The sequence below is a fragment of the Oryctolagus cuniculus genome, chromosome 17 (genome assembly GCF_964237555.1).
Source record: "Oryctolagus cuniculus chromosome 17, mOryCun1.1, whole genome shotgun sequence".
NCBI lineage: Eukaryota > Metazoa > Chordata > Mammalia > Lagomorpha > Leporidae > Oryctolagus > Oryctolagus cuniculus.
The window spans coordinates 30,804,702-30,823,487 of NC_091448.1; the positions used below are offsets into that span (position 1 = coordinate 30,804,702).

Sequence of the window (18,786 nt, forward strand, 5' to 3'; positions counted from 1 at the left end):
GAATTCTGTAAAGGATGACATTAACTTGTTCTTTAAGTATCCTTTATGTAATAAATGTTACTGGTCATAGGGTCACTGAAAGTTCACTCTCGTTCCAGCAGATTTGTTGTTATAGCAAACAGAATTTTGTGAAATAGATTCATGCAATCAGTTTCATTCCGTTTTACAGTTCAGTAGCTATAAATAAAAGAGACCCATTTGGAGAATACACTTCAATTTTATTATTATTAAGAGTAGGTTTAAGATTTAAAGTTTATTACCAAAAACTACAAGCATACTAATAAGATTTATTTATTCTAAACCATGAGTTTACAATCATTTTGATACATGGTTAAAGAAATATAGCAAAGAAAAATTCCTGTTTTTATATTTTCAAAGTAATTTTATTCTTATCTTGTAATAGTTACCACTGGTTCTAGATATGTCCTCTACATATAACAGTCTACAAAAGAACAAAGAAAAGCCTCAGAAACAAAAGAAAGCTCTAACCTTTACTTTGAAAAAGGAAATACATGAAGAAATTTGAGGTGTCCACATAGAATGGTATCTGTAGTTGCTCACTGTTTATCTATCTATATCTATATCTATATCTATATCGATCGATAGATAGATAGATAGATATTTGAGAGGTAGAGTTACAGATAGAGAGAGGGAAGGACAAAGAAAAAAGTCTTCCACTCACTGGTTCACTCCCAAAATAGCCAAAATGGCCAGAACTGGGTGGATCAAAAGCCAGGATCTAGGATTTTCTTCCAGGTTTCTTGTGCAGGTGTAGAGCCCCAAGCACTTGGGCCATCTCCCACTGTTCTCCCAGACCATAAGCAGAGAACTTGATTGGAAAAAGAGCAGCCAGGACAACATCATGTCATCTGCAAACATGAGTATTTATTTCTTGCCACCTACTAATTTGAGGTTTGGTTTGTTCTTATTTTCTAAGTCCTTGAGATGTATCATTAGATCATTTATTTGAGACCTTTCCTTTTTTTTAATGGAAGTACTTACTGCTATAAACTTCCCTCCTAATACTGCTTTTTCAGTATCCCACAGGTTTTGATATGTTATATTTTCTTTTATTTCAAGAAAGTTTGTTTATTTCATTTTTAATTTCTTCAGTGACCCACTGGTCATTCAGCAACATGTTGTTTAATTTCCATGTATTTGTAAATCTTTTGTTGTTCTGGTTGCTAATTTCTAGTTTTATTCCTTTGGAGTCTGAGAAGTACATAGTATGATTTCAATCTTTTTAAATTTACTGAGATTTGATTTGTGGTCTATCTTAGAAAATGTTCCAAGTGCTGATGAGAAGATGTATTTTCTGTAGCTGTTAGGTAAAATATTCTGTAATTGTCTGTTAGGTCCATTTGTTCAATGGTGTGATTCAACTCTGATGTATCTTTGTTGATTTTCTGTCTGGATGATATGTCTGTTGATGACATGGGTGCTGAAGTCTCCCACTATTCTTGTATTAGAGTCTGTCTCTTCCTGCTGGTTTAATACTCTTTGATTTATATATGTGGGTGGTCTTATGTGGGGTACATTATATATTTATCATTGTTGTACCACCTTGTTGAATTGATCCTTTTATGAGTATATAATGTCCTTTGTCTCTTTTTACAGTTTTTGATTTGTAATCTGTTTTATAGGATTTGAGTATAGCTACTCCTGCTTGTTTTTGATTTCCGTTTTCCCAGTATATCTTTTTTCTAGCCCTCCACTTTCAGTCTGTGTGTGTATTTGTGAAATGAGTTGCCTATATAGGGCAGCATATAGTGTGTTCTTCGTATTTTATCCATTCAGCCAACTTAAATCTTTTGGCTGGAGAATTTAATCCATTTACGTTCAGGGTTAGTACTGCTAGATAATAACCAACACTGTCACTTTGTTGTTGTTGTTGTTTTTAAGATTTATTTATTTATTTGAAAGGCAGAGTTACACAGAGAGAGAAGGAGAGGCAGAGAGAGAGAGAGATCTTCCATCCTCTGGTTCACCCCTCGGATGGCTGCAACGGCTGAAGCTGCGCCGATCTGAAGCCAGGAGCTTCTTCTGGGTCTTCCTCGTGGGTGCAGGGGCCCAAGGACTTGGGGCATCTTCTACTGCTTTCCCAGGCCACAGCAGAGAGCTGGATCGGAAGTGGGGCATCCAGGTCTCGAACCGGCACCCATATGGGATGCTGGCACTTCAGGCCAGGGTGTTAACCCGCTAGGCCACAGCGCTGGCCCCATCACTTTTCTTGATTGGTTACTGATTCTACCTACTCTGTTAGTGAATTTGATAGTGTCATATGTTTACTTCTAACGTAGGCCTCCCTTCAGAATTTCTTACAAGGTTGGTCTTATGCAAGAAATTCTCTCAGTTTTTTTATATCTGGTAAATTTCTCTTTTACTTATAAAGGATGGCTTCCCTGGATATAATACTCTTGGTTGGAAGTTTTTTTTTTTTCTTTTAAGACCTTGAATATATTATCACACTGTCTTCTGGCCTGTAGGGTTTATGCTGAGCAGTCTGCTATTAGACTAATTCATTTTCCTTTGTGTGTAACTTAATGCCTTACTATATTTAGGATTCTCTCCTTGCCCTTAACTTCTAACAACTTGACTAGAAGATCCTTATAGATCTTCTATATAGAAGAAGCCTTATAGAATATCCTTTTATAGAGTCTGCTTGGGGTCCTTTGAACTTCCTGTATCTAGATATCCATGTCTGTTTCAAAACTTGGAATAATTTCATCTATTGTTTCATTTAATTGGTTCTCAACACTATTTTTATTTTCTTCTCCTCAGGAATCCCTGTAATGCAAATATTTAGTTGATTTATGGTTGATTTATGGTATCCCATATTTCACATAGGTGGTCTTCATTCTTTTTCATTCTTTTCTCTTTATTTTTGTCTGATTGAGTTATTTCAAAAGTCTTATCTTCCATATCAGAAGTTCTTTCCTCACCTGGGTCTGTTCTGTTGCAGTACTCATTTGTGCTTTTTTATTTCATCAATTGAAGTTTTCATCTCCAAAATTTTAGTTTGGTTCTTTTGCATGATTTCTATCTCTGTAGTGAATGCTCCATTCATGTCACCTATTGTTTTCCTCATTTCCTTAAACTATCTGTGTTCTCTGGCATCTCAGTAGATTTCCTTGCAAGCATTATTTTGAATGTTACTGCTGGTATTGCATAGATTTCCTTCAGGTCAGGGTCTGATTCTGGAGAACTGTTGTGTTCTTTGGAGCTCCATGCTACCTTACTTCTTCATGTTTCCTATGTGCCTTCATTGTTGTCTGTGTATCTAATATAATAGTCACTTTGTGGAGTGTGTTTTATATGAAAAGAGTTTGTAGTTTGGATGGAAGGCAAGGTATCACTTGGCTTGTTGCTTTGGCTTTGGCTCTAGTTGAGTCCAGAAGTGTAACCTCTGAGTAATTTCTTTTGCTTTAATTAGTATCAGCGGTGTCAATAAATGACCCCGTGGTCTAGTCTGCAGCAGTTTCTAGGGGTAGAAGTGTGAGTTTGAATTGAATGTGGGTTTCCTAAGATGTATATAAACAGTCCCCAGAGAGTAGGTTGTCACTGGAGATTGTGATAGCCAAGGCCAAGTTCTTAGTGCTGAGGGATACAAAAGGGGCTGACTATTCATCCCACTGGTAAGCCTCAGTGATACTGGCACTTGTGGCAGCAAAACTTGTGGCTCTAGGACAGTGAGATGTATAGAACCTTCCCCAGTTGCTGTTGGGAGAGTGCTAGTACTGGAGATTATGACACCAAAAGTCCTAGTCCCAGGAATGTGGGATAGGAACTGAATGCTATTCCAGTCCTACAGGGTGGCCACAAGGTATACAGGAGGTTTTGCACTGCCAGGGTCTGGAGATGTGAAATGCAGGCAGGTTCTTCCCTAGGTCCTACTCGGTATATTCCAGTGTGTTTGAGGAAACTGGTACCAATTGTTATAGTACTGGTGTTGCAGGATACAGTGGGATCATTACCCAAATCTTCCAAGTTGGGAGCCAGATGTTGGACATGGTTGTAGCTACATGATTGAAACAGAGTGATGGAGATAGAGCACTTCAGATACTGCAGTTAAACTCAAGATACTCCAAAGATTGTAATACCAACATCAACAGTCCTAGTTCTGCAAGGCACAGATGGAACTGCTCCCAGTTCTCACGTGCATGCAAAGGTGTTCCTGCAGCTTGTGCTGGAACTCAGCACCATCAGCCAGGAGGTACGGAAGAAACTTCCTCGGCTTTGTTCTGTGTATGTTTGATGGTTTGCTACTGGTGCTAACCTCCAGGAAGCTGAAGGGAGCCCCCACCCTGGATCACGTAGACTGAGTAAGCACATCTCCAAGGCTTATGCCCAAAGCTCCCACATTTGCAGGATGCAGGGGATCTGCTCTCTACCCTGTAAGTTGTCCTGACTCTGGCTCTGGCTGCTTTTGGTAGCAGTGGAACTACTTGAGTTTTGCTGAGTCAGAACAGAGATCAACTGCAACTCTACACAGCCAGTTGAGTGTGGTACTTCGCTTGGGTAGGGGAGGGTGGGGACAGGGAGGAAGGAGACAGTATAGCTTCACTTTTCAGAGCAAAGTGAGCTTCAGAGCGTCAGTGAGCTTCCTAGGCTGGACCTGTGTTCACTGGGATACTGTAGAATTCTCTCTCAGTTAAAGCCACCAATGGCAGGACAGAGTAGCAGCTTCTTCTACCTTGTCTTAGGAAGATGTTATTTCCCAGCTGGCAGTGGGCTGCAAAGATGCAGGGTTGACTGGTAGGGTGGCCAGCTGCAGCAGCTATGTAGGTCCTCTTTCCTTACTGTCCTATGGAATCTCTGTTTTGTTCTGTCACTTCTCCACTGCAAATTCTGTCAGTCCCTTGGGAATGTGGCCCTTCCTTTGCTTGTCTTGTATCTCTGTTGCTGAGGTCATTGTGGCTTCTCCCTATTCAACCATCTTAGATCCACTCTACTTTTTTTTATTTTAAAGCTAATTATTATTGGGACCAGAGTTGTGGTGTAGCAGGTAAAGCCACTGCCTATGACATTAGCATTCCATATGGGTGCTGGTTCAAGTCCTGGCTGTTTCACTTCTGATCGAGCTCCCTGCTAATGTTCCTGGGAAACCAACGGAGGATGGCCCAAGTACTTGGGCCCCTGTACCTGACTCCTGACTCCAGACTGGCTCAACTCCAGCCATCGTAGATATTAGGGGAGTGAACCAGCAGATGGAAGATTCTCTGCCCTTCTCTCTCTCTCTCTCTCCTCTCTCTCCTCTCTCTCCTCTCTCTCCTCTGTCTCTCTCTCCTCTCTCTGATCCCCTTCTCTAACTCTGCCCTTCAAATAAATGATCTTTTTTAAAAACCAAAGTATTGGGGCTGGCGCTGTGGCACAGCAAGTTAACACCCTGGCCTGAAGCACCTGTATCCCATATGGGCGCTGGTTCTAGTCCCAGCTGCTCTATTTCTGGTCCAGCTCTCTGCTGTGACCTGGGAAAGCAGTGGAGGATGGCCCAAGTCCTTGGGCCCCTGTACCCACGAGGGAGACATGGAAGAAGCTCCTGGCTCCTGGCCTCGGATCAGCGAAGCTCCGGCTGTTGCAGCCAATTGGGGAGTGATGGAAGACCCCTCTCTCTCTCTCTCTGTAACTCTCTGCCTCTCCTCTCTCTGTGTAACTCTGACTTTCAAATAAATAAATAAATCTTTAGAAAAAAATTATAATTTCATTTTAGGGACTTAAACAGCAACAGGAGATAGAGTGCCTATCCTGTTTCCCCATCCCAATTGCTCACATCAGCCAGGACTGGTACAAGGACCAGAGCTAAGAACCAGGAATGTAATTCAGGCAGGATGTGCATTGGCATGCAGCTAGAGTCAGGAGTCACAGCAAGGAATCTAACTAAGACACATCAGTGTGGGTTGCAACCATCTTAATCATTAGGCTAGACAACTGTTCCCTAGTTGCTCACTTTTAAACCCATTTTAATGTAATATTTTATTTCTTATAATGAGGAAATATGACTTTATTGTTATCCATGCTGCTATATTATAATTATATGAATTCCAAGATTTTGTTTTCAGTAAGAATCTTAAATTACTCAGTATATTTCCTTGTATGAGTTAAGTATGTCCACCAACTCCACCCTCATTCCCATAATCTCATTTTGACTTTGACTAATAATTCAAAGATTTTTATATTATAAATCAAATTTTTAAATAACTGCTTAAAAGCCAGAATCTACTCTTGCCTTAAACTGCTTCATAGAAAAAAGAAACTTATTAAAAAGTTACATTAAGAAATTTTTTACCAGGGCTGGCACTGTGCCATAGCAGTTTTATGTATATGTATTTGGGGAAGTGACTCATTTGGGGAGTAAACAGCAGATCAAAGACCTTTCTCTCTTTGTCTCTACCTCTCTGTAACTTTGTCTTTCAAATAAATAAAATAAATATTAAAAGAAATAAAAAAAACTTTTCACCATGTCTTAGAAAGTTGAACATTAGTAATATCTGGTTCCTTTTTTTTATTTTTCTATGCCATATCTTCTGTATGGATACCTGCCAGGGACATTTGACACAGACTAAAAACCATGTATTTGAATTTGAAAATTGATGCTGTAATTTTTCCTGATGAATATGCTTAAGAAGATGGATTATTAAGCAACAGTGATGGTGTTATCCTCAGTTTAAAATCACATCTTTTCAAGTAAAAGTTTTAATGTTTTTTGGGGGTGAAAACTTTGCATCACATTTTTAATTATATCAAAATGCATTCGTTTTAGGTGACATTTGCATTTCTACGAAGTGGTACAAGTGCTCTGAATTCTTTCAGATTTAGGGGTAACAAATGGAAGTATTTAAGAGGTAATTTCAGGAGCAAATATACAGAGAGAATTTATTTTTATTATTACTACACATAGTAGTAAATGTTGAATAAATTTGTTTATATGCTTAATTTGAATTTTCATAAAACCAAATATAAGGCTATATCATGTTAGCAAAACACAGGCAGTCACAAAATAACCCCAACAAATAATTTAAAATGGTGGGCCATCCTTCTGTTCCTTCATCCTTAAAAAAAAAAAACTAACTTTAAATATACCTATTTATTATATAATGAAAAATTGAAAACATAAATATTTTATGTTAATGACTTAATTTGTGGATATTAGAATATATTGTTCCTAGAAATATAAATATTTTATACAAATTTATGAGTGCTACACATTCAAATTTAGCAAAAGTAGATGGTACTTCTTGTACAATAAGTTAACCTTTGTTTTATTGCCCCCACAGTGAACGAAGAGCTATGTTCACTTCTCAGACTTCCCTGACACCACTGGGAAGGAGTGGGAGAAACATGCCCGCAACCCTCCTGCATGAATGTAAAGAACTGGTTAAATCCGTCCGCGCCATACTTGATATGGACTGTAAGTTCTTTTCACTTTTTTTTTTTAAAGATTTATTTATTTGAAAGTCAGAGTTACACAGAGAGAGGAGAGGCAGAGACAGAGATAGAGAGAGAGAGGTCTTCTAGCCGCTGGTTCACTCCCCAGGTGGGTGCAGGGGCCAAGGACTTGGGCCATCCTCTACTGCTCTCCCAGGCCATAGCAGAGAGCTGAATCAAAAGTGGAGCAGCCGGGACTTGAACTGATGCCTATATGGGATGCTGGCACTTCAGGCCAGGGCGTTAATCTGCTGAGCCACAGCACCAGCCCCTCACTTTTTTTTTTTTTTTTTTTTTTGACAATTCATTGAGCAATAATAAAGTGTCAAGTCTGATAGTATAACTTAAATGTATTATTTCACTTACCCTAAATTGATAGCTAATTAATAAAGATGATAATACAGCAACTGTAGGGAGAAAACATTTACTTAGAGTGTGCATGCAAAATGGCCTCCAACTGATTGAGACATGTCTTTACCTGTACTTCCATCTAAAGTCTCTTTAAGTGGGAAAATAAATATAAAAATGTATCCACAGTCCTGAAAACCTGAAAGGGTGGAATAAATATTGAGGCATTTTTTGATACTACACAACAGATGGAATAAAATTGAAGGTACAGCCAAACTGAACAAAGGACTCCAAAACACAGTAGAGGTGAAAGACGAGACTGCTGAAACAGTGAATTAAGTAGAACCATAGGGAAAAAGTCCAGGGATCATGGGGGAAGACAAGGAACGGACCTGGGGCAGTCAGCAGGGTCATTAATTAAAGGGTTGTGAAATAGCTGATCCAGTTCCCTACCCTTTAGAGCTGCTGGCTCAGGTATTTACTCCTAAGCTAGGGCTAAGAGAACATCTCTGTAAGGGAACTGCATGATCTGTCGCTTAGATACCCCTAGAATCAGCACTGGACTAGAAAAAGAAGCAGAGCGATGCTCTGAGTAACTTCTAACATCCCAGCAGATAGGGATCCTTAGGGAAAACGTAAATGATTAGACATTTCCATCTTTCCTTCTTCCTATGGTCTTCTTTTTCTGTTGGTTCACCCCTGAAATGGCCACTACGGCTGGTGCACCACAGCCAGTGCGGTGCACCGATCCAAAGCCAGGAGCCAGGTGCTTCCTCCTGGTTTCTCACGGGTGTGCAGGGCCCAAGCACTTGGGCCATCCTCCACTGCCTTCCCGAGCCACAGCAGAGAGCTGGACTGGAAGAGGAGCAACCGGGACAGAACTGGGACCCCAACTGGGACTAGAACCCAGAGTGCCTGCGCCGCAGGCAGAGGATTAGCCAAGTGAGCCGTGATGCCGGCTGAATGTCAATTCTTTTTATAATTATTTCTAACATGCCATTTATTTTTCTGCAATAAAAATTATAGGCAATTTACCTAACTACACCCATAATTTATAAAAATCAAAAATATATCCTAAATGTACTACAGATGACAAATAAGAAGATAATGATTTAAAATGAAAATAGCTGGTATTTCAATAGATGAATGCTTGGTTGCTATCATACTAGGAGATGTAATCATCAAGTGCTTGCACCTACGCAAACATTTGCTACCAATGTGATATCCATGAATGTAAATTTATACAGGTACATTGTATTGTTAATTTAAATGGCAGGAACACATTGCTGTCAGTCATGTGACTGTCCTAAATGATAAGCAACTTCCAGTAAAGTTCTGGAAAACTAAAGAACAATCTTTCATCAGTCTGCACCATATTTTTAAGACTGGAAATTTTAATATATTAAAACTATGAAAAAAAATATTTTGGGTTTATATGAATATGAAGCTTTGTTCCAGACTCAAATATGGAAAAAAAGGGTTTTTTTTTTTAACAGTGCTACTGTCTGGTAGGACATTTGAAAACCATATAGAACACAGGACAATTCTTGTTGCACCAAGCTTCCCAATACATTCTATAATGATAGGATGTTCAACTTTCCTGGCACTCCTCCCCTAAATCCCAGAATACTACAAACACTGGAACAGTAGATAATGACTCGCCAATTTTCAAAAAATGCTCCTTGCTTGTGATAGTACTTGCCAAGAACCTCGGATATTTATCCTTTTTTATAAATATGAACAAACAACCAAGAATCATTTATTAATGGGCAAGAGTAGGAAGAACTGCAAAGAGTAAACAAAAAAATCTTTAATTTATTTTTAAAATAAAATAGAGTTGCTAAATAGAATAAGTTAGACCTTAAATACATAATTCAAGAAGCTGTCATGAAAGAAAAGTTTGTTGAAAAGATCTTGTAAAAAGTAATTTTAAGTTTCATGTTTCTGAAATAAGATTTATCAACTCAAAAAAAGTGATTGTGAAAATTAAATAATAGAATCTGTATAAAGCACTTAACCCTACCACATTTCCTTTGTAGCATGAAACACATACTCATGTGAATGTTGTAAAATGTTGTTAAGCTCTGTATGTATCACTAACTTTTTAATTAGCTGTTCCAAATCACTCCAAAACATATGGCTTAAAACAGCAGTTTGGCATTGTCTCTCATGGTCCTGTTGATTGGGCCAAGGTAGTTCTTATTAGGGTACTCTTGGGTAGTTTCCTTCAGATGTCTCCTGGGGTTGCAACCCTCTGCTGACTACTAGGCTGGACTTCCAAGTTGGGAGCTCAGCATGGGCTATTAACTGGAACACCTTGCCATCTAATACGGTTCAACTTCTAACTTGGAGCCTCGATGCTCCAGCACAGGTATTCCAGTGAGTAAGACAGAGGTTGCATCACTTTTTATGACTCAACCTCAAGAGTGAAGCAACTTGACTTCTACCGTATTATATTTGTCAGTGCAGATTCAAAGGAAGGATCTTAAGCTCCTCTCATGAGTGGGAAAGTGGCAAAGAACATTAAAGAACATGTAGTCAGAAGTCATTATATTGGTCATCTTTGGAGAATACAATTTGTCACATCAGTATGTATTATATGCAAGTTAATTAAGCTGGGATGGCTCAGTATCATCCTAAGTATCCATTCATATGTGGCATGTTAGTAGAATAATATGCTGAATTTTTTTGGTAGTATTTTGAATTGTTTGTCTATCCTTGTAATGTTACTTTATGTGGCATTGTATTTGTGCTGGCCTCAAATTTTCCTCTTTTCTAGTTTGCTACTCTTAATTTTCCCCATGCTGAGGACTAGATATATATAGATAGGTGACTAGATAAATAGGTAAATAGATGTAAACTTCCATGTTAAATATCAAAATAAGAAGTTTTGCATGCTGTCCTAGTAGGAAACTGCTTGGCTTAATAGAAAATTCAAAGACTTTTGGGTAATTGTTTGAATATTTATTTACTTACTTACTTCCTACTAACTTGAGAGAGAAATCTCTCATCTGCTGATTCATTTCCCCAATGCCCAGAGAGATAGGAGCTGGACTTGATATTAGTCTCCCACATGGGTGATATGAACCCAATATCTTGAGCCATCACTGCTACAGCCAAGGCTGTGCATTGACAGGAATATGAAGTCAGAAGCCAGAGCTAGGAATCTAACTCAGGTACTCCCAGAGTGGAATACGGCATCTTAATCACTAAGCCAAATGCTTATGCCTTTGGGTAGCGTTTGATTTCACAACTTTGTTATGAAGGATGGAAACCATGCCTTTAATAGAATCTGCTCAATTTAGATAATGAGTATATACTTTATTTTATTTATTTTACTTGAAAGAGTTACACAGAGAGAGGAGAGGCAGAGAGAGAGAGAGAGAGAGAGAGAGAGAGAGAGAAGTCTTCCATCCAATGGTCTACTCCCCAATTGGCTGCAACAGCCGAAGCTACACTGATTCGAAGCCAGAAGCCAGGAACTTCCTCCGGGTCTCCCATGTGGGTACAGGGGTCCAAAGACTTGGGCCATCTTCTACCACTTTTCCAGGTCACAGCAGAGAGCTGGACAGGAAGTGGAGCAGCTGAGTCTCGAACCAGTGCCCATATGGAATGCGGGCGCTTCAGGCCAGGGCGTTAACCCACGGTGCCACAGCACCGGCCCCAAGTATATACTTTACAATTTGTAAAACCTAATATACTTTTTTAAAAAAATCACATTATGCCAGAAACCCACAAGAGCACATTACATGAAGAAATTCTATGGTTTGGGGGAGGAATGAAAATAATGTACTACTAATGTATTATGTATCAACTTAGAATTTTATGTATCAGGCATTTTTATGTTGGGTGGAACAGTGGAGGGAAACACCTGCATAGACATAGCCCAGTGGACATTACTATCATTAATTTTAATTACCTTGCTAACATTAACCTTTATATCTGTCAAACATAATTATTCAAAGAAAATACTTCAAATTCAGCAGAACTTCTTTGAAACAACAGTAAAAAATTCCATCTGCACTTTTTTACCCATTGCAAGAATACACATGCTTTGCTCTTTAAAACTAGCAGCTAGTTCCTGTATAGTCTTTTTATTTAGAAATGTAATTGTTAATGTTGGCATATTTTATCAGAACTTTTTGATAACTTTATATGATATACCATTTGATCATTTGATGAAGTTGGGTGGCTAAGACGAACTCAGCTTAGATTTCTTGTTCTTTAAGCAGTAGATTTTTCTACATATGTAATGGGAAACAAAATTACTACCTTAAGGTAGATAATTCAGCAGCAAGCCCCACCTCATTTGCTTTGCTATGGCAATCTGATTTTTTCAAGATACCCTCTGAAACTTGGGCAATCACCTCCACTTTCTTTGTGATGTAAGTATATTCTAGGATGTTAGACAATGGAATTCCCTCAGAAATCTGAATGAAAATATTTTCTGGATCTTCTAACTTTTTTTTTTTTTTTTTTTGACAGGCAGAGAGAGAGAGAGAGAGAGAGCTCTTCCATCCATTGGTTCACCCCCCAAATGGGCGCCACCTGGGTCTTCTATCTTAAAACCAGGCTGGCCTAGGTCTTCTAACTTAAACCAGGCTCTGCCAGCGCCGCAGCTCACTAGGCTAATCCTCCGCCTGCGGCACCGGCATGCCGGGTTCTAGTCCCAGTTGGGGTGCTGGATTCTGTCCCGGTTGCTCCTCTTCCAGTCCAGCTCTCTGCTGTGGTCCGGGAAGGCAGTGGAGGATGGCCCAAGTCCTTGGGCCTTGCACCCGCATTGGAGACCAGGAGGAAGCACCTGGCTCCTGGCTTCGGATTGGCGCAGCGCTGGCTGTAGCGGCCATTTGGAGGGTGAATCAACGGAAGAAAGACCTTTCTCTCTGTATCTCCTTCACACTAACTCTGCCTGTCAAAAAAAAAAAAGGCTACAAGATTGCACTCGCAGTGCTAGTCTTCTGAAGGAGAGACACTGGGGTGGCATCCAGCCTTTAAACTGAAAAAAAAAAGAAAAAACCAGGCTCTAAAGAGCATCTAGAGGACAATTTTGCACCTGTTCTGGATAGTGAAGTCTGTTGAAAACCATTTTGTCAGAAATATGCACTTAGATACATTTTACATCAATTTTCGGAGTGTTTATGAACCCCAGCTAAGAACCCCTAAGAGTCACAGGGAACACAGATGCTTCCAACAGCGTTGCAGACATGGCCATCCCACCCTCGTGAGCATACCTCCAAGGGAAGAATTGTATGAATCAGGAGCCCCCTAGAGTCAGCAGCAGTTTGGATCCATGTAAACTGTACTCTCCAGAATCTCTAGAGTTGCCTAGAGGTGCTCCATCCAATTTCGCTGTTTAATCTCAGGGTCTGTTTTTTCTTAGAAAATATTGGGGATCACAATTTCTGAGGGCCAGGATAGGAGGACTAAATGAAATTTGTGCGAAGTAGAACCCCTGAAAGTATAAGATGTTCTGTATGTGAATGTTGCGGCTAGGGCCATGTTTTTATTATTTAAAGTAGTTAATTTAAATTTATACTCTTTCTGTGGCAAGTATTAGATTATTATTGCCTCAAACGTCTATCAACCTAAGCACTTCTAAAATATAGTAGATTAGAGTTTTCCTTAATATATAACATCTAATGTTAGTATTTATTTTGAGTTAGAATGTAACCACCACAGGAAACTGTGGCAGGCTGATTGAGTCAGCATCTTATCCTTCAGTTGTTTATTGCTATAACTATGAGGAAACTTGATCTGTTTGCTACATTCTTTCCAGTGAGACACTAGAAAATGGTGGGTATTCAGTCAGCACTGGGACTCCTGGAGATGTTTGTGTTGCTTTCCTTAGTGTGGTGTTTATTTTAAATATGTACTTGTTCAGAACTAAAATCTTTGATTGACATGTAGAATGATAAAATGATTCTGCAACCCTGTGGGAAGATACAATTCTATTATAAAAATTTATAATGAAACAAATCTGGCCAGATATCCCATAGGAGGTTTTTAATAAAAAGAGACCTTATTGATTTCTTAGTGAGTTGGAACCATAGACACAGGCAGCTAACTATCTTCCTTCAAGGTTTCTGTGGAAATGTTAAATAGAATACAAAAATAGGGCAAAAATCTTCAAAAGCACTAAGTTACAAGTGAGCCCTAAAAACTTTTCAATATAGAGCAAATACGACCACATGGGAGGAAATCCTAAAGGGCCAGCTTGGTACTCCCTGTGCTGAACAACAGTGACTTTCACAGGAATAACTGGCAGGACCCCTGGAAGGAGCGTATCCTGAGTGTGTTCTGGTTTGAAGAGGTAATGAATAAAGTCAAAGTCAAAGGCAGATGGACTCTTTTCACCCTTTTTTATCTTGGTGAGTCTCTGGCATTTGTTGAAATCATCAGTGTTCCCACAGGCTCTGTGTTAAGCACAAGGCCAGTTGCAGCCTGATCCTTTAGAAAGCATAGACACACTTTGGATCTGACACACACTGGGGCACACAAAATTCTTTAATGTAAAAGGAGAAGGTGTAGCAGCTTCTGCACCAAATGCCACATTGCTCTGCACAGCAGCATGTGGTTCGAACTCTCTCATCACTGTTCAGACTGCTGTGTTGCCCCTTATACATACAATGTGAGCACACATTGGCCAGCCTCCAACCTGAGATTTGAGACAATAATTCCAGAAACAACTTGGTTGAATGTTAGGGCATCCTTTCAAAGGCCAAACACTTATCTTGAGTTTTTATAAATAAAGCTTTTATAAATAGAAATGTATAGCAGGCATGTTTATTTCATTCCAGCTCTTATAAGCAGATATATATATATATACATACAAATACATGAATATGAAAAGGCCCACCATATTGAAGCAAGAAAGTACAGTTGTCAAGATTCAGAATAGACTTTAGAATCAAGATGGTAGAATGGGTTTCATGCTAAAATGTTACCATTCTGCTTCTACACTCAGAAATGACATTTAAAAATGAGTGTGTGTGTGTGTGTGTGTGTGTGTTTTAAGATAGAATCAGAAAAGAAACATCTCCCTGCATCAGAAACAGGATAAAAATATCATGATAAGAGATTCACAGAATTAACATGAGCACTTGGAGCTAAACTTTCTATGCCCACAGGGGCCTAAATAATACCTGAATAAAGGAAGCAAGGGACCAGGATCTTTCTGTAGAGGATATATACTTTCTCAGCTTCAATTGTTTATATATTAGGTACTTAAAAAATCCATCCAATTTAGGAATCACCTTGGCCTGCCACAGTCGAAGTTAAATGTAAACATTCTTACCCACTACAGGTGGACTATAACTTGGCACAACATGGTTGGGAATCAGTCCTTTTTTTTTTTTTTTTAAGATTTATTTATTTATTTGAATGGCAGAGTTACAGAGAAAGGGAGAGGGAGGGAGGGAGGGAGAGAGGGAGAAGAGGGAGAGAGAGAGAGAGAGAGAGAGATCTTCCATCTTCTGATTCACTCCCCAAATGGCTGCAATAGCCAGAGCTAGGCCAATCTGAAGCCAGGAGTTTCTTCTGGATCTCACACTTGGGTGCAGAAGCCCAAGGACTTGGGCCATTCTCTGCTGCTTTCCCAGGCACTTTTAGCAGGGAGGTGGAACAGAAGTGGAGCAGCCGAGACTGGAACTGACACTCACATGGAATGCTGGTGCCACAGACAGTGGCTTTACCTGCAATACCACAGCGCAAACCAGCCCCCTTTTTTTCCTAAAGATGAATCAGTCTTGTAAAATATATCAAGAGCTTTTAAAATGTCCATTTCAAAGATTTTTTTTGAAAGTTAAAAAAAATTTTAATGGTTATATATTTTAAGTCATAATCTCTATTTGTATTTTTTATAAATAAAATGAGATATACATAAATGTATACTTGTGTTTTTATTACAGCATTTCTTAAATATCAAAAAATGGATGTTCAGCTGTTACAAACTGATGGAATAATTGTGCACTTTCCACATAACTGATTGAAGAGTACCCTTTTCCCCAACCAAGCAGTGACCATCTGCTTTTATATATTTGTGCATGCAAGACTTTTACATCAGTTCAGGTGTTCCTATCTGAAATTAGCAATATTTTAACTTTTGAAAGTAGAATGTCAGTAATAACTGCTTTTACATTCTGAAGCTAACTACAAGTTATTTAAGTAGAGGACAAAAGGGGAAAACAGTACTACAACATTTTAAAGGCCTTAGTGAGTTGTCTTTAAGATCCTTTTCTTCCTTTAGACTAAAGCCTCAGACTTGGTGTGGTGTCTTCTCATTCTATTTATTCTAGATCCCAAATTCATCATTGCTTTCCTCACTTCCTTCAGATAATATTTTTATTAATTTATCAAGGGAAACATCATATTTCTTTAATGAAAGTCAGAGATACTATTTAGAATATGCATTATGGTATTTGCTGCCACAAAGTAATTATGTTATTTGGCTACCTTGCTTCTCCTGGAATTGGAAAAGATGTTCCAATTTCACCCATTTTTGAAAGGTAGACCTGTTCTTGTAGGACTCTCTTATGATATTTATCGCCATAAACATTGGTGATATGTTCCCATTCAAGGAAATGGTAACCTCACAGATTCTCTTGTGTTGTTGAAAATTGAAAGTAGGTCACTGCTGTAAGGTTACGTTTAGAAAGTACATCAAATTTAATCTTGGCTGCTTTGATCTTGTTTTCAATGGGAGAATTATTATTAATTTCAAGGAAAATAACTAATTTCTTTCTTAGTACAATTTTACTTTCAGAAAAAAATGTGAAGAGAAAAATATATTACTTAAGACAATCATTTAGATTCATTGCTTCATTCCCTGAAGAACTGTTTATTATCTACAAGGGGCCAGACCCTGACCTAGACACATTTAAATAACAATATAAACATAAAGTCCTCACTGTCAACAACTTTGATAAATTGTAGTGGACAGAGATAATTTAGCAAAAAAGTAAATAACACAATTCCAGACAGTGAATAAATCAGATAATGTGAGATGAGTAAGTGGGCATTCTACTTTAGATTGATGGACAAAGAAGTCCACTTTTTGAAAAAGTGACATTGGAGCCCAGATAGTCAGGAGAAAAAACTATGGGAAGAGCTTTTAGGGTCCAGTACAAAAGCTGTGAGACAGGAGCAAATCTGACATATTAGTGGAGTAGAAAAAAGTCTATATATCTGATAGACATGAGCAAGCAGGAGAGTAACATGGATAAGGACAGGGCTGCAGGAAGTAGGTCACTTAGACTTTACACACTGTATTGAGGAGTTTGGATTTTATGAGTATCTTAGGAAACCATTGATGGTTTTCATCAGAAAAGGAAACAGGAGGTGACCCACATTTCAAAGTATTATGTATGTAGTTGTTTAAAACTGGACCCTAATGGTGGCCAGAGCTATTACAGTGATTGAGGCAGGAAACGTTGATAATTTGGGCTAGATTTGGAGTATAAAAAACTTAATATTTATTTTTAAAAAGAGAAAGATTAGTAGTATGTCAGTGTGCCTAACCTTTTGGAAACATCAAATTCATATTAATGCTTAAATTTCACATTCATATGTATATTGCATCAGTGAGCTATCTAAAGGTCAGTAGCAAAGAACAATTATTTGGTCATCTTGGGTCTTAAACTACACCATTTCCCTAATGCTCCTCTGTACATTAATCAACTGTCATGCATTTGCTTTTTCATTAATGAAATTCCTGAGAAATTAAAGTGTTGCAGTTATTTAATACTATACAATCAATAGCAACAATCTACTATTGTATTTGTTTAAAGGAAATAATAGTTTTTCATTCATAAAAATCAGGAAGCTACTATGTTTCCAATGTTTAATATCCACAAACAAATATCTAAATGTGAATCAATAACAATGCTACCATGTGTTATAGGTTTTCATAGAAGATCTTTTCCAGGAAGGTGTTTCAGATACATACTTTAATCACACACACTACCTATAGCCTTAAGGCATGAAAGCACAGCCAGAAAAGCAAGGCTTAATTTCTCCCATAAGGCAGGGAAAAAGCAGGCAAGGCAATTGCAAGGTATGCAATATCTAGGATTTAATTAAGGAAAAGTCTCTTTACCCCAGTACTAACTAACATCGTGAACAGACTGTCACATGAAATAGTTTCATACATAAAGGCCTAAAAAATGCAAGGAGCGCTTCTAAGATTTCAGAAGGCATTGATGGTGAAGTATAGTAAATTATCACTCTTCCAAAAGATGAAACTCTAGCTACTTTCCTAATTAAAACTGACTATAATGATAGAATGCCTAAAGTATAATTCATGTTTCAGTCCTATAACTGGATAAGCAAAATGTAAATGATGACAGAAAGAAATATTTTCCCTAATGGTCTAAAAATGTCCTCATCCAAACTGATTGCATTCTTTTGAGTTCCTGGAATAGGTATTCTCCAGAGTTCATATAAGGACAAACTTTAACAACTCATCTCAGAAAAAGTTCCAGAGTAGAAATGTGTATGGTAAATCTTTTCATAAGTTTTTTTTAAAGATTTACTTATTTATTTGAAAGGCAAGTTGAGAAAGAAAGAGAGAGAGCGCGCGCTTCCATCAACTGGTTCACTCCCCAAAAGGCCACTAAAGCTAGGGCTGGTCCAGGCCAAAAAGCCAGGAGTCAGGAACTCAGTGCAGTCTCCCACGTGGGTAGCAGGAGTCCAACTACTTTAGCCCATCATCTGCTGCTTTTTCAGACATTAGGAGGAAGCTGGGTTGAAAGCAGAGCAGCTAGGACTCAAACTAGCACAACGATATGGATCCAAGTGTCTGCTTTACTCTCTGTGCCATAATAAAATACTTCAGTTTAGATCCAGAAATACAGTTTCTCCTTTCAACAACAGAATGTTAATATTGCAGTTCAAATAATATCTTTAAAAATAGTAGTATAGATATAGGAGTTTTTAAATTTTATCAGTGTATAGTTTGAAAAGTGCTATTTTACATTAATGTGTTTGCATACTATACCTATAGTATACAATAGTATT

At 38.3% G+C, this 18,786-nt stretch overlaps 1 protein-coding gene across 6 annotated transcripts in view; it reads left to right on the plus strand.

Moving 5' to 3' along the window:
• STXBP4 (syntaxin binding protein 4) overlaps nucleotides 1–18,786 on the plus strand; it is a 222,494-nt gene that overhangs the window by 106,655 nt on the left and 97,053 nt on the right. For all 6 annotated transcript variants that reach the window (XR_011383518.1, XR_011383517.1, XM_070060907.1 and 3 more), the window contains one exon: nucleotides 7,275–7,408. Coding sequence is in view for 4 of the 6 variants with exons in the window: in XM_070060907.1 (XP_069917008.1) it covers nucleotides 7,275–7,408 (134 nt within the window). In the remaining 2 variants the exon portion in view is untranslated. The remainder of the gene's footprint in view (nucleotides 1–7,274; nucleotides 7,409–18,786) is intronic.